The 22063-nt window shown below is 47.7% G+C and overlaps 1 protein-coding gene across 4 annotated transcripts in view; it reads left to right on the top strand.

Annotated features, from left to right (window-relative positions):
• Positions 1-3594: 3594 nt before the first annotated feature.
• Positions 3595-22063, top strand: part of KDM5C (lysine demethylase 5C) — a 30880-nt gene continuing 12411 nt past the window's right edge. For 2 of the 4 annotated variants that reach the window (XM_037061646.1, XM_037061644.1), the window contains exons 1-12: positions 3596-4290; positions 8425-8502; positions 11111-11233; positions 11546-11716; positions 12246-12380; positions 13144-13267; positions 13375-13556; positions 14546-14704; positions 16469-16588; positions 16720-16878; positions 17474-17655; positions 17748-17910. In XM_037061646.1, the coding sequence (XP_036917541.1) occupies positions 4141-4290; positions 8425-8502; positions 11111-11233; positions 11546-11716; positions 12246-12380; positions 13144-13267; positions 13375-13556; positions 14546-14704; positions 16469-16588; positions 16720-16878; positions 17474-17655; positions 17748-17910 (1746 nt within the window). In that variant the 5' untranslated portion in view covers positions 3596-4140. Of the gene's footprint in view, positions 4291-8424; positions 8503-11110; positions 11234-11545; positions 11717-12245; positions 12381-13143; positions 13268-13374; positions 13557-14545; positions 14705-16468; positions 16589-16719; positions 16879-17473; positions 17656-17747; positions 17911-22063 lie in introns of all 4 variants that reach the window. The other 2 variants (XM_037061645.1, XM_037061647.1) reach the window with 2 other exon arrangements.

Below are 22063 nucleotides of genomic sequence, written 5' to 3'. Positions count from 1 at the left end.
AATTGAACCGTGATCCTCTGGTTCCCAGGTCTGCACTCAATCCACTGAGCTACACCAGCCAGGGCTGGTCATTCTTTATTTTGATGTTCAGATGCCTTATATTTGGCCATCCAGAGGCGCTCCAAGCTGATGCCTGTGCCCTTTTGTCAGGTCCCCATCTTTGAACGCTTGTTTTCAGGCACCACGAGGTGCTCCAGGTCTATCTTGTACTTTCTCTGCCCCAGGCCTGGCATCAGCCAGTTGTTCCAAGAACTCCTGGTTCTTTTGGATTGAGAATGGGACTCAGGAACCAAGACTTGGGCACTAAGTGTTATAGCTACTTTAAGAGTTTGCTTGTTTACTTGAAAAATGTTTAGGCATCTATAGATGATTTCCTAACTCCATCCTTCCTTTTAAGAAAAAGCTTTCCCTTTCCCATCATTTATTTCAACGTGGAGACACGGATTTTTATTTTTTCAATGAGTTATAATCCACTAATAATTCATTTAGAATTATGATGATGAAGATGAATGTGTTTTATTGTTATTTGTATTAAGCACATTATATACATCTATATTTCTCTATCTCTCTCCATTATATGGTTCCTGGGTTCACACAGATACCTTGACACCTTGCGGAACCTCTTTCAATAAAGGCCACAAATACTAAACGGTGCTCACAGGGGTAGAAGATTAGAAAATGGCATGCCAGGAGGGGCTGGATTCCAGAACTCTCTACAAGTCCGAACTCACAGCTCACACCTCCTTCAGAACTGGAAGGGACCCTATTTTACAGACCCAAAAAGTGAGGCACAAAATCACACTCATCCAGTTCCCCCAAGAAACATGGACGGGGTGAGTGTAGTCAGGAGCCCACCAAACCTTCCAGTGACGGCTCTGTACCAGCTCCAGGCCAGACCCTCTTTCCTGGGGGCTTGCCAGCCCCTTGTCCAAGGTGAGCTCCCTGGTGCTTCCCAGTTCTTAACCCTGCAGTGCCCAGACTACGGCAAGACCTGAGGCTTGAAAAAGGAATTCATCTCCTGGGCACCTTACTGTGTGTTAGGGAAGGAGCACCATCTGAGACTTTTATGGGCAGAATTGTATGGCTGTCAGACAATGGGTGTGAATTCTGGCTCTGCTGCTTCCTAGCCCTGGGACTTGAGGAAGCTAATACTTCCCAGAGCTTCAGTCTCCTCATCTGTAAAACATGGATAAAAATACCTATTTCATAGCACCTGGCTGTTTATTGAATGTCAGTCATTATTATCTCTAATCTTCATAACCATCCTCTCAGGAAGAGATTATAGTGCCTCATTGGATAAACGAGAAAAATCAAGGCTCAGGGAAGAGAGGTGAGGTAGTTGGCAGATGTCAGTAGATGAGTATCAGCTTCAGGAAAGCAGGAACAGTGACTGTCCTGGTCACCATCATATTCTCAGAGCCCAGAAAAATGCCTGGTGCATAGTATGAATTTAATAAATATTTGTCAATGAATGAACTGGATCAAACCTGGTCTCCCAACTCCTGATTCACGCATGCGCTTTGTCCTTCCCTGAGTTGCCTCCAGATGGAAATGCCCAGCTTCCCTCAGCCTAGGTTTTGGCATATTCCCCCACCTTCTTCATCCTCCTGCCCACTTGTATTCCCGATGAGAGCAAATGACAAGGAAGAGCATTTGACCAAGAGTCAGCAACTTCCTGTGTAACAGGAAGTTTTTCCTGTGTAGGCAAATTGTTTAATCTTTCTGGAACATGGTTCCTCATCTCAAAAATGGGTAAATTAACCTACATCTTTTCCAAGACTGTTGCAAAGATTAAGGCAGATAATTGGTATGAAAGAGCTGTGTGGACTGTCCGATTCTTACACATATGGGAGGCTAGTGATTTTGCTGTTATTAGCATCACCTCACCTAGCTTTCTGTTTCCCATCCAGACAGTTGTTCAATTGGTTCATTCACCTGTGTTCCTGGTGGAAAGGCACTGAGGTTTCTCCTGACACTTAGAAAACTAGAAAGAACTAGAAAGATGTCACTTACTATTTCTATTACTCGGGACAAGTTTCTTCACAAATGAAGTGAGGATAAAGATTCCAAGCATTTAAGGTAATATAAGGATTCAGGTGATAAAAAGTACAAAATCACAAGGCACAATCCCTAGAACAAAGGAGATTCTCAATGAGATTTGATATATTGGTTGTTGACTCTCCGAAATAAAGTAACGGTTAACATATACCAAGGTCCTTCTATGTGCCAGATAGCATATAGCAGTCCTGCGAGGTAGGTATTATAACCCGCACTTGTTTCAGAGGTTAGCGCTTGCCCAAGGTCGTATAATTAGAAAACTGCAGAGAGCTGGTGAAACTAGAAGTTGGGCCTCTCTGACCCCAGAGTGTAAGCTCCCACCAGTGTGCCCTGCTCCCGCAGACAGGTAGCCTTAGCTCAGTCCTGAAGCAGGCAAAATGATGTGCCGAACTACAACACAATATGTGATTAGGAGCAATTAACTGAATGAAGGAATAACACTCCATATCCCCTTCAAGCGTGTTCAAGCATATAGCAGATGCTTAATACAGTATACACAGAAAATGTTTGCAAAGAGTTTATATTCTTTTCAGTCAATATATACTAAGGCTGCTCAAAAATACACATTCATTTCTCTTTTATTTACTCAACATTAATTTACCATGCCAAAGTGTTAAGGATGTATAAAGCCACATTGTCCCCGCCTTAAAGAATATAATCTGATAAGTGAACACAAAATAAGCACTTAATCAGCGTGTATACAAGTATTGTAATATGTGCACAGTAGGTGTTCAAACTGTATGCAGTAAGCCCACAACTATTGAATAACAAAGACGATCCACAAATGCAGTAGATGCCTAATGTGTGGGCAAAGTACTGGTTTGATTCTTGAAGTAGTTGCGATAAACCTATACTCAATGAATACGTATATAATAGGAGTAGATGTACACATGGTAGGTACTCAAAAGCATATGATGGGCTATACACAATAAATATAACGCATGCACACAGATGTTCGTAAGTTCACTGTAGGCTCATAGATGCACAAATAGTGTTTCATATGGCAGGGACTAGTAGGCGATAGATAAATAAGATGTTGCTAAACATCCGATAGTTTTAAAAATATATACACTCAGGCTTATTTTGTAGGAGTATGTGCCACAAATGTGCATATAGAACAGTTGAAAGTGTTTATTAAAATGCTGATTCACAATGACACTTTGGGGGTAAGAATGGAAGCCCCATCTTTGAGAGGCCTGTACACATAACCTTGGACGAAATAAATACTTTCTTCCTTTCATTGGATCCCAGAATTCTAAAAATCCATAATCTCCTGGGAGTGAGCAGCCTCTTGCCTTCCTTCTTTCAAAGCTCCAGAGCAGAAAGGTTGGCTCGCAATTTCCCACAACGAAAAGACCCCAGGGCTAAGAATGTTGGGGCGGGGCTCCAGCCAGGGCTGAGGTCATCAGGGGAGGGAGGGGCGTCAGTTTCTCTGAACGCCCACCAACCCCTGCTTCTCTTCCGGTCTGCCTTCATAGCGCGCATGCGCACCACTGGCCTTTAAACGTGCACCGCTGGTCCATCCGGAAAAAGGATCCGGCGGGTTAAGTACAATTTTGCTCCTCCGCAGCTGAAGAGAACTATTTGATTTCTGTCTGGGAAGTACTTTTGAGTTCCACCTCCCAAACAGGGAACCCACACCTGCCAATTCTGCTCGCTCCTCAGGGGGTGAAAGCTTCCTAGGGCTTGACCTCACACAAGATACACGAGGCTCAGAGGAACAACCCGCGGAGGGATCCGGTTTGTTGTGGTGTGGGAAGGGGGAGGACGCTGACAAACCAAGATGGCGGCGGCGGCGGCGATGAAGGCCGTGGCGGTTGGGAGGTAACTGTGGTGGTGAAGGCTGCAGGAGTTGGGAGGCAGCGGCAGAGTTTGGAAGGAACGGAGCAGGGTTAAGAGACAGCAGCACTAGCGTCAGTCTGAGCCTTTCAGAGCGCGGCACTCAACACGCCCCCTTAGCCCTCGGCGGGTGGCGGCCGCCCCGCTTAGGGCCTAGTCTCCGAGCGGTGCCTCGGTTTCACACGGTGGTATCCGCCATGAGTTCTTAAGGGCTGTCTGAGCCCTCCAGTCCTAGGGTCCACCATGGAGCCGGGGTCTGACGACTTCCTACCGCCGCCGGAGTGCCCGGTGTTTGAACCTAGCTGGGCCGAGTTCCGAGACCCTCTTGGCTACATCGCGAAAATCAGGCCCATCGCCGAGAAGTCCGGCATTTGCAAGATCCGCCCACCCGCGGTAAGGCTGGGCGGCGAGGCCGGGAATGAGAAACTAGGGTAGCCGGTGGGGGAGTCTCGGGCGCAGGGCATCTCGAGATGTGGGGAAATGGGGTGTCTGGGGCCGTAGTGGGTGCGACGCGGGTGGGAGAAAGGATACTGGGGCCAGGGGTCTTCGTGATGTGAGGGCCCCAAGTGACCTGGGCTCAGAACCACCCCCCCACCACACACACACACACACACACTCACTCACTCACTCACACACACTCCCACCTCGCCTTTCAGGATCATCCCTGGTAAGGGTCCAGGCAGGGATGCCTAGTGGGCCAGGGAGAGTTCACAGATATGGACACGCATATCTCTTAGTTACCCCGGACCACCCAGGTCAAGGCTGAACTAAATAAGGCCTTTCTACCCTGTACTGTCATCACTTCTCTTAAGGCAGGCGGTGTGTTGTGCTGGGCGATCACAGCTCTCAAGGGAGACAGACCTGAGTTCAAAACCCCACTTTGCAGCTTCCCAGCTGTGTGACCTTGGACAAGTAACATAATCTGACCAAGCCTGTGAAATGAGTCCCCTGAGTAGTTATTTCAAAAATTCGATTAAACTAGGTAGCGCCTATGTGTAATAGGCACTAGATCAGTGGTAATTATTGTGACTGTGAAGGTGTTTGATGTAGTCATTGGTTTGCTCCTATGTGAGTTGACTCATTTACTCACACCCTGCCAGGCCAATCCATCTACGATAATATCCTAGCCCGGTAGATCAGATAGGAAAACAGTCGTACGGGGAATGCTCTATCTGGCTCCTCTGAGATGGGTTCAGGGAATTGTGCCCTTTTCTTTTTAAAGAAAATTTATTGTTACTCTGTTACAGTTGTCTCAATTTTTCCCCCTTTCCCTCCTCTGCCCAGGCGCCCCCGCCCCCACGTGTCCCGTTCTTTTCCTAGTTGAAGGCAGTATCTGGGCCTTTCCTGCACGTCACCCCTCCCCAGACTTGACTTCTGCGGAGAGGCTTGGACCACTTGGCTTGGGGGTGGGGTATGGGTCCTCAGAGGATTTCTACTCTGCCCTGTGTCCCAGGATGCAGGAGGTCCCAGAGGACAGTGTATTCTTGCACTCTAAAACAGAATGGAACTATGGAAGTCTGCCTTCTTTAGAACAATTGATTCCCAGAGGTCAACAACAAAGGGCATATCTTTATTCCTAGGCCTGGCTTCAGGCCAGGAGAAGTCCCCCAAGGGCTAGGGTAGGCTGGCATGGAGCAGAAATGATGGTCTGTGTGTTCACTCACCACTTGGAATTCGAAGGGCAGGAATTGAGTTTGTATGGAATAGGGTTTTTTTGAGTAGGTGTCGCTGGCTGAAATGGGTTGGGAAGCCTCACTGCCACCTGAGGAGGGCACCACAGGCCTTCTTATTCAACTTGGTGCTTTCTGGTGCTCTGCCACAGATCTAGGCTGGTTTCAAATGGATCCTCTGGGAGGTGTTGGGTAAGCTAATTTCTTCCTTGTTGGAGCCTGGCCACAGATCTCCGAGGTATCCTTGTCCGTGGTGAGGGAGTGGCAGTGGGTAGGGAAAGGTCAGGAAGGCAAGTAGAAAGGAGAAGCGGGAGTCCTGGGCAGCCTCAATGGAGGCAGCATCTGACACAGGATATAGTTTAGGTGTGAATTTTCATTTTTTTTGTCTTGGATTTATCTGGGCGGCCTGGCCTTGTGCAAGTGTTGTCACTCTTCCTTGGGGGAGGAGGACCAGGGAGGGGGAAAGTGACATGTCTCTAGTGTGTATGTGGGGGGGCTGTCCCTTGTTACCCGTCTCTTCTCTACCTCAACAGTGTACTTCTTCCAGTTCAGGAGATGTGGCTCTCTGATTTCATTCTGTTTTTCCCTCCTGTGGGGCTGTTCCTAGGCCGTCTTGGCAGCCAAGCCTTCTGGCTGGAATTTGAAGCACTCACCCAAGTGGTGCTTGGCCCAAGGTGGGAACCTGTGTGCGGGTGGGTGCTTGGAAATAGAAGTTTGCCCAAGGAAGGACGATTTGGGTTCTGAATTGCTAGACAGGAAACTACTACTCCTGGGGAAGATAGGTTGGAGGCGAGCGGTGGCACCCTGGAGTAGACCCAGGGAGCTTGAAAGGGCCTTGCTTTTTGCCTCAGGTAGCCAACCTTTTTAGCATCATCCTGATAACACTGACACCCTGAGGGTTTGGCATACAGGAGCACAGGAGCGAGGTGGTAGCATGAGGGGGCTCATAGGTCCCAGGAACAGCCAGGCAAGGCGGTTTGCTGGACCTCCCCCAGCTATCTGTTGCACCCACAGCTCCTGCTCTAGGATTTTGGTTCTGCCATTTCCTGTCAGTTTGCTTGATGTTGTGCTTATTCTTATCTAGAACTTGATTCAGCAGAAAAGAAGGGTGCCTGGAGTTTGGGGTCTGAGCACCTTTCTACCTGGGTTACCTGCGCTGAGGAAAATGCTCTACTAATGTGAGGCAAGAGGGTATAGGGAGTTTGTCTAGGCTTCAGGCATAAGGTTTTCTTCCCCCCCCCCCTTGCTTCGCTGAGTCCCAGGTGTTTCAACCTGCTTGGGGAATGGAGGGATTGTGTGTGGATGCAAGTGTGAGTGCTCTGGCCCCTTTTCCAAAAATGTGCATGTAGGAGAGACCAACATCCCTTTCTTTTACTGACCCCTCCCCCTTCCACATGTGTGCATGTGTGCGTGAACACTGGTAGCCTGGTGGAGTGCAGAAGCCTTGAGCTAACAATCAGAAGACATGGGTTCTAGTCTTGGGTCTCCTGCTAACTCAGCATGTGATTTTGGAGAAATCACATTTCTTTCCCATTTGTAAAATGAGGGCACTGGTCTAGGCTGCTGTAGATTCTTTTCACCACTGCAGCAGGACCCAGGGCTTTGGGGAGTGGAGGACTGCATGGGAGGGCACTGGGGAGCAGGTTCTTCACAGCCATTCTTTGCACAGGACACAACAAGCTCCAACTTGGCAGGACAGAGCCTTCCTCACTTTTATTACCTTTCTTTGACTTCCCTTCCCCTCCCCAAAACCTCCCGTTCTCAGCCACCAAGTTGGACATCCCTGCACTTACAGGGGCTTTCTCCCCTGCCTCTCCCTCTACTAGACAGGTGTTTGAGAGAGGGCCCAAGGAACCTGCTGGGTCAGTGATGTAGATTCTCGTTCCCTGTTCCTTGCAGTGTGCGTCCCGGGCCCTTTGAACTGAGAGAACAGACATGAAGGCCCAAACCTTTAAATCCTGCCAGAATTAGACCTGATCTACCCTGCATGTGTATGGGCCCCATGTCACATGGTGGGGTCAGCCTTAGGTGTCTTTTTTTTTAAAATCTTTACCTGAGGGTACATGTATTGATTTTAGAGGAAGGGGGGTGGGGGAGAGAGATGTCAATGTGAGAAACATCAATCAGGTACCTCCCGTATATGCCCTGATGGGGGGGGGCGCGAACTTGCAACCTAGCTATGTCCCCTGACTGGGAATTGATCCTGTGACCTTTCAGTATACAGGACGATGTGCTAACTGAGCCACACTGGCCAGGGCTAGAAGTTAAGTCTTAATGATGGCACCTTTGAAAAACATTTTAATTTGAAAGCCAGTTTAATTTTCCATATCTGTCTTGCGATGAAGCCAGGGCAAGAGTTCATATTCCTGCCTTATAGGGGCGAAAACAGATGCAGAAAGGCAAGATCCTATAGCCAGTAAGTAGTGGAGCTGGAACGTGAGCCTAGGTCTTCTGACCCCTACCCTGTGTGCTGTCCAGTACTTTCAGACCGTGCCCTACAGCACGTGCCTGGGGGCGAAGGGTTAATGTGGCTGTAGGGAAAGTTTGGGGCCAAATATTTTGGGCCCCATCTCTATTTCTTGAAATCCTAGCATACCATACTTTTGGGAGGGACTTAGGAGAAGCTTCCCAGGACCTGTCCATGGGGCACTCACTGGGTGTGGACTTGAGGGGCTGCTAAGGCCCTGTTGTGAGTTCTGCATGTGGCGTAGTGGGTTGGGTGTGTGCCAGGTTAAAAGGTCTGGGGTGGCTAAAGGTATGGGAAGGTGTAAAGAGGGTGCTGAGCTGCTTTGGGTGTCCTTTGGTCTTGCACTATGCTGGAATAACCCAACTCCCTTTCCCCTTTGTACCCCCTCAGGACTGGCAGCCGCCTTTTGCTGTGGAAGTGGACAACTTCAGATTTACTCCCCGAATCCAGAGGCTGAATGAACTAGAGGTGAGAAGACTGATAGCTGGTGGTGGGGTCTGGAGAATGGATACCTGAGCTCTGACCCCTCTTCCCTCATACCTTCTCTGGCTAAGGTACTTGACTGACTCGGCCCTTATTCTCTCTTCTGCAAAGTTGCGTGGAAGGCTTGGAGGAAACTTCAGGGCTCTGAATATAACCAAGAACATGGGCGTGTAGCATTTCTGATCTGGTAGCTGAAAGGCTGGGGGTATCCCTTTCTCATAAAAGTTTGCTACTTCTGAAGATCCCTTGTCAACTAACCTACCCTAGCTGGCCCAACAAAATGAAAGTCTGGGGCTGGCTGAGACCCTGTTGTGCTTGGCCGGCTGAATGTGGCCTCATTATGCAGTTCATCCACACAGTGCTCTGCTTCCTATCTCCGTTCCGTGGTACTTGATGAGGTAAATGGGCGGGAACAGTACAGAAACTTATCTGTGTGGAGGCTGGAATGTGGTTCCAAATTTGGGCAGAGGGTCAGGCAGGTAGACTTTTCCCTCTCCCTTTTGTTCTGTGCACGAAGTCCAGATCCTTCGCGTGGTAGCTGAGGGTTTCCACCAAGGGCTTTATGCTGTCCTGGGGTTCATGAGAATGGGTGCTCTGAAGCCAGTTCCAGGTAACATCCTGGAGTTTCCCATGGAACATGTAGGTTAGAAATATGCTACTACCTCTCTCCCTCATTATTATATGCCCACAGCCTCATCAGATGTCCTGGGGGGATATTAGACTCAACTGAATACCCACAACCTAAAAGCTTACTCGTCTCCTAGACCATGGTGTCTCCACCTTGGCACTATTGACATTTTGGACCAGATAATATTTTGTCATGGAGGGCTGTCTTGGGCTTTGCAAGATGTTTATCAGCATCCCTGGTGCCTACCCATTGACACCAGTAGTACCCTTTCCTAGTTATGGCAACCAAAATTATCTCCAGGCACTGCTGTATGTCCCTGGGGGCAAAATTGTCTCTCATTGAGAACTGCTGTTCTAGGGTCAGTCTAGGTTGTGTTTGAATTGGGACAAAAATCATCTTCTGTAAGGAGTACAAGTTTCTTAGAGAAATGGATCTGACCAGATCTGTAGGGTACAACTAGGGCAAAGTGTCACCTAATATGGGACAGGGACAGGTTTTCTAGAAAGATAGTGCTGTCTAATGAGGGGGAGGAACAGGGATGAGGCCAGGGTTGGAAATCTAAAAGGCTGAGGTGAGGGAGTAGAGTTCTCGGACCCTTAGGGGTGCTGACATCTAAGGAGCCATAGGTTGTTTCTTTCCACAAATAGATCTCAGTGTTCCTCGTCTATGAAGCAGGCCTGTCCCTGCTTCCCCTGATAGGGTCAGAGCAGGATAGTAAATGGTAGTGACTTATCTAGGTCTCCCTAGAATCATGCCCTCTGACCAGGGTGAGGTGGTCATAGACTTGGGCCACTGAGAGTTCAGGGAAGTGTGATACATGCTTTATTCCTAGAACCTTTGGCCCACGTTTGGCCCTGGGTTAGCCAGGTGCCAGCGCTGCTTTAGTACACCGTCTCTTAGTTCTTTAGGCCATTCTGTCATGCACTTTCACCCTTCAGCTGCCGAGGAACAAGTTTTGTGAAGCCTAAGAAGAGATGAATGAGGTCTCTCAGAGCCTTCATTCTCTGAAACATTCATAGAGCTTAGATGAAGTTCTGGAGTTTCTAGAGGGCCTTCATTGTCCCTCTCATAAGTCCACCCTTCTGGGGGAGGTGGACTGGACACTTATTTTATTTCCCTTTTATAATTAGAAAGTGAGAATCCAGAGAGTAAAACTGATTTGCTCAAGGCTGTTCAGCAGATGAGTAGCAGACAAAAAGCTGAAACTTACTTGACATTGAGATCCTGCTCTGTTTTTTTTTTAGATGATTTAAAAAAAATTTTATTTTATTTATTTATCTTTAGAGGGGAAGGGAAAGAGAGAGGGAGAGAAATATCAATGTATAGTTGCCTCTGGTGTGTCTCCTGCTGGGAACTGGCCTGCAACCCAGGCATGTGCCCTGACTGGGAATCGAACCGCAATCCTCTGGTTCACAGGCCTGCGCTCAATCCACTGAGCTACACCAGCCAGGGCCGCTCTGTTTTTTAATTGAATAAATTTGCCATGTAACCTTTTGTAAGTTTGTGTGTATACAGCATGGTGCACTTTACTTATACATTGTAATGTGATTGCTGATGTGGCAGCATTTATCACATTGTATTTTATAGTATTATATAACTGTATCATTATACTGACATTCAGATCTCTTGGTACCTGCTGTGTGACTTGAGGAAACAGAAGCTCTCTGTAAAAGACATAATGATACTCATCCAGCCCTGTCGGGGAAACTGAGAAAGGGTACAAGTAAAGCTTTGGCTGTTGTGACCTGACCCTCTCTGTTTTGGGACCTTGGGCTTATCCTATTGACTAGAAGGTGGCAGAGATCAGAGTGAGGGGGGCTCACCATTGCCTAGAGTTTGAGATCGGTTCACTGGGAGAGGCCCTGGATAGTGGTACACTCTGTACCCTTCCTCCTCCCCTAAGATTAGGCCAGAAGACCGGAGCCAAGTGGAAGGGTCAGCCTCTTTGAACTGTTTCTTTTCCAGGCCCAGACGAGAGTGAAACTGAACTACTTGGACCAGATTGCCAAATTCTGGGAAATCCAGGGCTCCTCCTTAAAGATTCCCAATGTTGAACGGCGGATCTTGGACCTCTACAGCCTCAGCAAAGTAAGAACAGGTTTTTCTCAAACTCCTTCCAACCCCACGCCTTAATAGCCTTGGTGTTCTGGAGGTTCCCTTGGCTTGGACGCTGGCTCTCTAGGCTGCGGTGGAAGGGGCACAGCCTGGTAGCACACAAGCCGTCATCAGAACTTCTGGGCGTCTCTTGCTGCAGTTTGCACCTTCGTGCTGGTGGTAGGAGGAGGGGCACCCCCCAGTGCAGTGAGGGGCTGGACTTGTCCTCATCGTGCTCTCTTCAGGCCTACTCCCTCATGTACATACACACAGCACATCCACGTCCCTTCCTGCTTGTCCTTGCAGATCGTGGTGGAGGAAGGTGGCTATGAAGCCATCTGCAAGGACCGTCGGTGGGCCCGGGTGGCCCAGCGCCTCAACTATCCACCAGGCAAAAACATTGGCTCCCTGCTACGCTCCCACTATGAACGCATCGTTTACCCCTATGAGATGTACCAGTCTGGAGCCAACCTGGTGGTAAGGATGCCAGGCCGGGGTGGAAGGAGGCTTCCTCTCCCAGACACAGATTTTCACACTTGCTCTTGTTGAGTCTGGTTCAGTGGACTGGAGGCCTGCGAGCTAGATTCCATTGTTTTCTAGCAGTGCTCATTCTCTTCCCACACTGCCCAGCGTCACTGATCCTGGAGTTACCAGCATGGCCAGCTGACCATCTGTTACGTGACAAGTTTTTAACCGGTAGAAGAATTCAGAGGAGGGAGAGGCCTTTGGGGCTGGAGAGGTCTGGGAAGAGATGGAATCTGATTTAGTTGGGGAAATCAGTGTAGGGGGAAGGTTGAAAGGAGGAATGGCATAAACAAAGGAATGAGAAGAATTCCCGAAGTATACGCTGGTGTCAGCGGTACAAACCAGTTGAGCAGGACCTGTCGGTGTAGGTCAGGAAGGCGCGACCACAGCTTTGGTTGCCACTGGGTGAGGGGAGACGGAAGTCCTTGCTGTTGGGGGCTGGGACCCCATGCCCTGACCTCTACCCCTTGTTTGTCCTCAGCAGTGCAACACACGTCCATTTGATAATGAGGAGAAGGACAAAGAGTACAAACCCCACAGCATCCCCCTTCGGCAGTCTGTGCAGCCTTCCAAGTTCAACAGCTATGGCCGGCGGGCCAAAAGACTGCAGCCCGATGTGAGTACTTCCCTTCTCCTGACTTAGGGCTGTAGGGTAGAGAGAGTGCACTCCCTCCCTCTGGCCAAGGCTCTGTTACCTGCTCTGCTCTCCTTTCTCCCAGTTCTCTAGTTCTGAACAGGAGTGGGCCTCTCTGAGTTCACTCTCGTTCTTCCCTCCACTCTCCACTGAGCTTCTGAGCTGGGTCTTGATCTGTCCATACAGTATCTTTTGTACGTGTTCCCTTTTTGCCTGCCTTGTTCTTTTCCTGACTCGCTCTGCTTATAGGGGCAGAACTCTTCTTTCTCTTTACATCTATATCCAAGCTTCAGGCAGAAAAGCTTACGTGCCAGGCATTCTTCTAGGCACTGGGAGTACAACAGGGAACAAGACAGACACTGTCCCTGGACTCACCAAAGCATGTCATTTAGCACATTGTATAAGTCACTGCCATTTATCGGTAGTGCCAGATACTGTTCGATTTCTTTTATTTATGTAATCACCAAACCCCCTAGTAACTTTAAGGTAGGAGTTAATATTCTCAATATCAGAGTTGGGGAAATGGGGATATTGTCTTAATTCATTTCTAAGAAAGGGCTGAGGAGGGAGTTCACTTACCCCCAGTATCCAAAAAGCAGCTCTGAATTCTTGCCCTGGCCCATCCATGCCTCGGCCCCTGGCGTAAGCTCAGGTGATACAGACTCTAAGCCATTGTCCTTTTAGGAGGGGAGGGGGCAGTCTGCCCAAGGTAGCGGTTTTGATTAATTTCTTTCTTTTTTTCCAGCCGGAACCCACGGAGGAAGACATAGAAAAGAATCCAGAGCTGAAGAAGCTACAGATCTATGGGGCAGGCCCCAAGATGATGGGCCTGGGCCTCATGGCCAAGGATAAGACTCTGCGGAAGAAAGGTGAGGCCTGCAAGGCTGGAGCAGCGTGAAGGATGGCCTCGCCTGGGGAGAGGAGGCGGGACCCTGATTGTTGGCCTGTATCTTAGCGCTCTGCTGCTCTCGCCCAGATAAGGAAGGGCCCGAGTGCCCCCCCACTGTAGTGGTGAAGGAGGAGACAAGCGGGGACATGAAGATGGAGTCAACCTCCCCCAAGACCTTCCTGGACAGCAAGGAGGAGCTGAGTCACAGCCCAGAGCCCTGCACCAAGATGACCATGAGGCTGCGGAGGAACCACAGCAATGCCCAGTTTGTAAGGACCCAGCCCTGACTTCCTCGTGCTTTGCTGCTTTTCCTTTCATCAGGCATTTCCCTAGCATGGCACTGGTTGCATTAAGTGCAAAAGTGGGCCTGGTGTGCCCTACCCTCAGGCCAACTCACACAGAAAAAAGAGCGAGAAAGGGTGGTCAAATACTGTCAACGTGAAGTGCAGAAAGGGTCCAGAGAAGACCAAGGGTCTAAAGAAGGAGACTACCTCTCTGTTGTTTCAGGATGAAGGCCAAGCTGCTTGTTACCATGCATGACGCAGCCCCTGCTGACCTCTAGCCTCATTCTCAGCACTGCCCCCTTCACTTCTCTGCCGTAGCCACACCGAACTACTCGTAGGTGTGTTCGTTGTTTCCTCGACACACCGTGCTCTTTGCTTCCCCATCCTTCGCACATGCGGTTTCTGCCCTGTGCACTCTGCCCCATTGCGTTTGCTTTCAGGTTTCAGTTTCAGGTGCTACCTTTTCAGTGGAATCCTTCCTTCCAGCTCTCCCTCTTCTCCAGCTGATTTGAGTGCTTTCTTTTCTAGGGCCCCATAGTACCCTTTATGGGCCACTGTTGGTAGTTTCTACCCTGCCTGATAATTTTTACAAACCCATGTCTCTGGTGTACTTGTGCCTTTAGAAGGCAGATGCCGTGTCACGTTCATCACTGTCCTGCAGAGTCCGTTACACTGTAGAACACATAAGTGTTCGGTAAGTGTTTATCGAACAAATAAAAATGGGAGATTCAAGATTGAATGCTAAAGACTCTGCTTTCACAACTCTACCAGTTCATTTGGGGAGACGGTGCGTGCATGCAGGTAAACTCCCGAGCTAGCATGAGCAGCCTACCCAGGGCTGAGAGTGATGGAGCTAGCAAGCACTGCAGGTTCCCAGTGGAAAGCTCTGCGGACCTGGGTCCTTTCCAGAGGGTCTGCTGTGTGAAGGCTGCATGGGGACTTGATGGGTAACTGCTGCCTCCCTCCCCTGGCAGATCGAGTCGTATGTATGTCGGATGTGTTCCCGAGGGGACGAGGATGACAAACTCCTGCTGTGTGATGGCTGTGATGACAATTACCATATCTTTTGCCTGCTGCCTCCTCTGCCTGAGATTCCCAAGGGTGTCTGGCGGTGCCCAAAGTGTGTCATGGCGGTAAGGCCTTCCCTAACCACAGTCTGTGTCTGCCTCATAGGGTGTCCTTGCCCTCCTTCATTTGGCATTACTGAGGGCAGCCACCCAGCTCAGCCACAGTTGTATGTTTCGGGCCCCTGGGATGGGGCTAGTCTGGGTAGAGCTTTGGGAAAAGGAGGAGGAAGAGGAGACTCAGCCTTTGCTGTGTCCTGTGGGAGCTCCCAGACTACCTGGGGAGGTGAGAGCCCCGATTAGACAGACTCTGTACTGAAATGCTGAATTGTGTGTTTGAAACTCAAAAATGTAGAAGTTCTGAGGAGAGAAAAATGACTAAGGGTAGGTGTCAGGATTGAGGTTTAGAGGATAGGAATAAGAAGAAAAAAATTGTTCTTTTGATTTCCGAGTTTTTTATTCTTTGTTTTTTTTAGAAAGCTTGGAAAATAGACAAATAATCTATCATCTCACCACCTAGAGACAACCATTGTTAATAGTCTGGTATATTTTCTTTTCATCTTTTTGTTGTCGCATATATACATATACATATATATATATCTTTAACAAGTTTGGAGTCTTACTACCTATTTTCATTTGTTATTTTATAATCATTTTCTATATTTTGAAGTTTATTCATGGGTATGGTTTTTCTTATAGGGGGTCCATCGTATGGGTAAAATATTTATTTGCTTTCCTTCTGTTGTGATAATTTAGTTGGTTTGCAGTGATGCAGTATCTTACTAGAAAAGGTAGGCAGGAGTTCTAGGCTGGGGAACAGTGGGACTGCGGAAGCAAGGGTATGTGGGGAGGGTGTTCCTAGTGCAAAGGGGGGCCGTAAGGAGAGGAGCTGAAGCAGCAGTGGGGGCTGAGAGGCCTGGAAGGTCTGCCAGGTCTGTTCCATGAGCTTCCAGCCTTCATCCAAATGCTCAGTGCGCATCTCTTTTTCTCTCTGGGTTTCTGGGAAACAGGTGTTGAGAGTCTCTCTAGCCTTAGGGATGCAGCGGTGGTTGTAGAGACCAGGTGTGCATGTGCACACACAGGCACGTGCACACAGATGAGGGAAGAGAGCAGGGCAGTGTGTAATGAATGGGCTCTGGATGGTGGAGATTCTTTTGGGGAAGTGTTTGAATAGCAACAGTATTGTGAGCAGCAAAGACTGTCACTTGTGCTTGGCTCTATAAGTAGTTGCGGGCCAGTGGACCAGTTAACATTTTCAGGCACGAGGAGAGTGTGTGTCTGACTCTGGGGCACATAACAGCTGTCATCTAAAACCATGAATGTAGGTACCAAGTTAGGTCAACCCACATCCAGTCTTCTGAGACAATCTGCAAAACAGTGTAGGGTTTGGCACCGTAAAAGCTAGTGCCTATGTTTCCCCTACTTCCAGATAGTACAGTATTCACTGCCCATTTCCCAGGCCCGTCATTCCAGTCTGAGCATAAAAGAGCTTTCCTAAACACCCTGTGTAAACTCATATTTTAGCTCAAGAGCAAAAATGGTGGCAGAAGACCATAGGGTAGTATATGTAAGTCAGAGCCCACGGTTTAGATAGTAAAGTCCTAAAGGAAGAGAAGAGCAAACGCATGGTAGCAAGCATGTGGGAAATGAAAAAACTAAGCTGAAGTCCTAGGAGAAAAGGTGGAGCTATTAAATGAGGCCTGCCTCAGGAGCCTTGAGTGCAGACCTAGGGCTATTTTCCCTCCCTGCTCCTACCCATATTCCAGCTCTGCTTTTGAGGCTTCTCCACCTCTTTGCCTCTGCCTTGGTGACATGTTCTCCTTTGGGTTTCAGGAGTGTAAGCGCCCCCCCGAAGCCTTTGGCTTTGAGCAGGCTACCCGGGAATACACTCTGCAGAGCTTTGGCGAGATGGCTGACTCCTTTAAAGCCGATTACTTCAACATGCCCGTGCACGTAGGTGATGGAGGGCTGGGGTAGTGTCAGGGCTAGGGTCGTAGGTGTTGGCGTCTTCTGGTCGTAGCTCTCCTGGGTCAGTGGGGCTAGGATATGATGGGCCACAGTCATTCGCTACCCCTGTTCCCCAGATGGTGCCCACAGAACTTGTGGAGAAGGAGTTCTGGCGGCTGGTGAATAGCATTGAGGAAGATGTGACGGTCGAGTATGGGGCTGACATCCATTCCAAAGAATTTGGCAGCGGTTTCCCTGTGAGCGACAGTAAGCGGCACCTAACCCCTGAGGAAGAGGTGAGTGGATAATTCAGGGTTATACGTCAGCCCTGCGAACCTAGGCAAGTCATTGAGTGTCTGGAGGACCCAGTGGCTCTGTTGGATGCAGATCATTATGCCTACCATTTGTGGTTGCGGAGGGGTTTAGGTGGGATGATGTGTGCGGAAAGAACACAGCATAGGACTGGCAGGGCATCTCCTGTCATGAGGTTGGCTGTTTGCTTGCCTGGAAAATGGGGATAGTATCTACCTTACACATTTGTTACATGGATGCAGTGAGAAGGTGTGTGAAATGCCTAGTAGCAGGGTGCTTGGCTTGTTCACAAGAGGTTCAGGGACTGAGATTGAGTGTGCAGGACAGAGTGGGAGCCTGGGCCTGCCTGAAGAGAATGGTGCCTTCTGGGCAAAGCAGGGTCTTTTAACTTGCCAGTAGTTTGGTGGGCAGGTATCTGCCAACCTCCCCGAAATTGAATTGAACTGAAATTTTGTGGGGAGAAGAATCCTTAGATGTTTCAGAAAGATCCGTGACCTCAAAATTAAGGTTTCCTGGGCTAAAGACCTCAGCTCCTTATCGAAAGCCTCATCTCCTTTCCGCAAATGCTTGGCTCGGCAGGAGTACGCTACCAGTGGCTGGAACCTGAATGTGATGCCGGTGTTGGAGCAGTCCGTGCTGTGCCACATCAACGCGGACATCTCCGGCATGAAGGTGCCCTGGCTCTATGTGGGCATGGTCTTCTCGGCCTTTTGCTGGCACATTGAGGATCACTGGAGTTACTCCATCAACTACCTCCACTGGTGAGTGGGACCCTGGGGAGCCAGGAAGCAGGGTGGACTCCTCCAGGACCACGGGTGTGACCACTCTATATGTCCCCTTTCCACTTGGACAGGGGTGAACCAAAGACTTGGTATGGGGTACCCTCGCTTGCAGCAGAACATTTGGAGGAGGTGATGAAGAAGTTGACACCTGAGCTCTTTGATAGCCAGCCTGACCTCCTGCACCAACTTGTCACCCTCATGAATCCCAATACCCTCATGTCCCATGGTGTGCCGGTGAGTGCCCAGGAAACAGGGACAAGGGGTAGGAATGATGTTAGTGACGTCCTTTGTAGTGGTGGTAGTGGTCCTTGTCTGGAACCCACCCCTCCCCGCTTTCTCATCCCCATTGTATCCTAACCGGGCTGTCAGTTTGACAACTCAAACAGAGACCCAAAATAACAGCAGTTAGAGGTGCAGCATGATGGTGAGCTGTCGGTCGTATGTTTGAAGGCCACACCTTAGGAACGGCTTCTTATCACATCTGCATTCCAGCCAGGGCAAGAGGGACATGACGGAAGGACAGAGCGAGACAGGTCTCCTTACTTGGAAGGGCAGACATCATTTCCAGTCATTTCCTGTTAGTCACAACTTACTCACATGGCCACATTTAGCTGCAGGGAAGATTGGAAAATGTCACTTTTGTTCTGGATGGTTACGTATCAGCTACAGATCGGAGGTCTTGTTGTTATGAAAGAAGGTGAGAGAATATTGGGATAACTAGCAGTCTCTGCCAGACTCCTCATACTGTAACCTCGGAGCAGTGGGTAGGTCTTTTTACTTAACAGGTCAGCAGTTGGTGGTAATTATTTTGCAGTGTGTAAGTCTGTCAAATCAAAATGTTGTATGCCTTAAACTTAACAATGCTTTATATCTCAGTAAAGCCACGGGGAGGAAAAAGTAACCTTTAAAAAAGTGCTAATATCTTTCAACGTTTAAAAAGAGTTGAACCCAGAGTCCTGGCTCATACTATCCTCCTCTGTGGCCCTCTCTTACCCTATAAAATGTTTTGGTGAGTGTATAACCTGGCTTACCTGTAAGATGCTTTATATTCCTGGGAATTTCCAGCATTGATTAGCATCAGCTAGTTTTCTAGGGTGAATCTTAAAATAGCCCAGTCAGCAGTCCTGTGGGAACAGGGATTAGTACATTCACCACCTCTGCTTTGAGTCTTATTCTGTACTCCACCCCCACCCTCACCTGCCCTGCCACTTAGTCTTATGCAGGGGCTATGATCGGCGGTGAGTACATGTGAACTGATGTCTCCTTGAGATCTCGGGACTTCTGTACAGTAAGGCTTTGGACTGGGTCAGTGGTTCTCACCTGAACGTTTTCTTGCCTTAACCTTCTTTTGATATACTGTATACTCTTTTGAGTAATATTTTTATTATGCATTTTAGTGGTATTTAACCAGGGGTTGAGATATTGAGGGAATTAGAGGAAACATTTTACACATTTTACAGCAGTTTGGGCAACCTTGTTCCACTTAGAGGTGGAGTGTCGTTTTCCATGGCCACCTCGTTCCATTTATGAGTTCCGGGAGTTGAGGTGTCGAGATGATCAAGGGCCCTTCCACTTCTCTGCTCAACTAGACATTGGGTCTGGCCTTTCCTTAAACCTGGCCTACAGTGTCAAGGTAAAGTGTGAGAGTAGAGGAGGGTTCTCCCTAAGGATTCAGGCAGCTAGGATGCATATATAGGTAGCTGTTTACTCTTGACCTCTTTTTGAAAAAACTTTATCATAGACTTTTAAACGTGTGCTCTTTGCTTCCACAGCATTTGTCTTGCTTGTGGCAGTATCCCTCAATGCAAGACATCTGTGATTTTCATAGTTTTGTGTTGGCAGGCTGCAGTTTAGCCAGTTGGAGGTCTCCCAGAGCTATCTTTAGCCTGGCCCCCCCTTCCTCTTTGGTGAGAAGAAGGCCATTTCTTTTTATAGATATATAGTATAAGTATTATTTTCGTTGTAAAAGAAACATGCCCCCTTCTCAAAAAATGGAAATAGGTATTTATTTCCTTCACATTTTATGTTTTGACCTGTTGTTTTTCTGTGTAAATTTTGACATAGCAATAATCAGTGTGTGGTCTAGAACAGCACTGCCCAGGTTGGTGGCCACCGAGCACGTGAAGCATGGCTGGTCCTAACTGAAATGCTAAAAGTGAAAGCACACGTTGAATTTCAAGACTTAGTACAAAACAAACAGAATAAAATACCTCACTAATACTTTTGTGTATCAAATACACATTGAAATGATAATATGCTATATTAAGTTAAATAAGATATGTTGGAATTAATTATACCTGTTTTACTTTTTAAATGTGGTTACTAAAGAATTTTAAAGAGCCTATGTGGCTGGCAGTATTGGAGAGTGCTAGTCTAGAATGATTTTCACTTTTTTGCTACTAACTATTTATAATCACCTTTAAAAAAAATACCAAGTCAGCCCTGGCTGGTGTAGCCCAGTGGGTTGAGCGCCGACCTGCAAACCAAGAGGTTGCCGGTTCATTTCCCAGCCTGGGTTGCGGGCCAGGTCCCCGGGGGTGGCTCACAAGAGGCAAACACACATTGATTTATCTCTCCCTCTCTTTCTCCTTCTCCTTGCTCTAAAAATAAATAGATAAAATCTTTTTAAAAAAGTCTTTTAAAATACAGCTTCATTGCAGTATAATTTACATACTGTAGACTTCACACATTTTAAATGTACAGTTCAGCAAATTTACAGAGTTGTGCTACCAGGGTCCAGTTTTAAAACATTTCCATAACCCCAAAAGTTACTTCATACCTTTTTGCAGTCACTCTCCATTCCAACCCCCTAGTTTCAGGCAACCACTAATTTGCCTTCTCTCTGTACAGATCTGCCTTTTGTAGATAGTTCGTATAAATGGAGTAACATGTGGTCTTTTGTGTCTGGCTTCTTTCACTTTGGTTACAGTTATCGAAGTTGGTCCATGTGTATCCTGCGTCAGAATTTCATTCCTTTTTATAATGGAATAATTTCCCATTGGATGGGTATACCAGATTTCGTTTATCCCGTCACTAATGGACATTTGAGTCATTTTTTTTGAACAGCTGCAGAAAGTGAGGAGAGCTTTTTAAAATGACTACATAGGAAACAGTAAAGGGACATTGCCAAATGAAGGGGCAGGTTGAGATAAAGAATCAGCAGCATTAGGTTCTGTTTCTGGCTCTGCTACTTGAGGCTTCTCTGGGACTTAGTTTTCACATCTATAAAATTAAGGCTAGAACTAGATCATTCAACAAGTATTTCTGGAACTCTGTCTATGTGCTGCAAGGCCTCTGGTCATCACCCTGAAGGTGAATAAACCAGCCCCTGCCTACGGGCGTGCACTGATGGGTGGAGGACAGAGGAGAGGCAGTGGGATAAAAGTCACCTCACCTCTTCTGCTAGAGGTGCTGCAGAAGAACAGGTTGGGTCGTTAGGAAGGGAGGTGAGGTGGTCGAGCGAGCCTTTGTAGCAGTGACTCTGGGAGGAAGAGGAAGAATTTGTTTGTCTGGCCATGGCTTCATCATGTGGCCATGGGGTTCAAGCGAGGGCTTCTCGATAGGGTCAGATTTGCAAACTAATTCTAGTGGTTGGTAATGGGGCCCAGTGCAATAATACAGGCAAGAAATGCTAATGTTAAAAAAAAAAAAGAAAGAAAGAAATGCTGATGTTGTCTCCAAGTAAGGATGTATTTGAGGAGAAAATGTATTGGAGGTGGGAATTGATGCATGAGCCAAATAAATGTTTAGAGGTTTTCACCAATGGAAAGATGCGGTATTGTTAGGATGTTCATGCTCTCCACATTAATCTAGAATCCTAGCAGGGGAATCATTGAGTTGAAGGGTATAAACATCTTAGGTTCTTGATAGGTATTGGCAGTTTTGTCTTCTAGAGAGTAAAGGTTATTGGTCCCCTTATTGACACTTGAACCTATTTCACTTTGTCTTTATCAGCATAGAATATTCGTCTTAGGAAACTTTGTGAGACTTCTTGGTAAAGATGGCGAATTAAACATATGCATGGATAGTTCCATTCTGTAGTGAAACTCCACTAAAATGGCACAAAAGGTTTTTTTAAGGTCAAAGAACAGAGATGGATAAATAAGAGAGAAGACAATGATAAACAAAATGCTCAGAATTAGAAAACAGATAAGAAAACTCATTGTTAAACCAGTACTGGTACATCTGAGGACCCACCTGATTTAAACCTCAGAATCCCCTCAGGGTTTAGTAGTTGGTGGCACCAGGCATTCTGGGGGTGAAGAAGAATGAGTGAAAATAAGGAGTGGTTCGTATCTATATAAGAAGCTGTGAGATACCCTCCCATGCTGGGCAGCTGGAAAGGTGACCCTCACTCTAGCAAAAGACTAGAAATTTACTTTTGAAG

This window comes from Sturnira hondurensis, unplaced genomic scaffold, assembly GCF_014824575.4.
Source record: "Sturnira hondurensis isolate 20B ecotype Veracruz unplaced genomic scaffold, ASM1482457v3 Scaffold0013511, whole genome shotgun sequence".
Classification (NCBI taxonomy): domain Eukaryota; kingdom Metazoa; phylum Chordata; class Mammalia; order Chiroptera; family Phyllostomidae; genus Sturnira; species Sturnira hondurensis.
The sequence above is the reverse complement of the archived record's forward strand: the minus strand, read 5'-3'. Positions and strand labels throughout refer to the sequence as shown.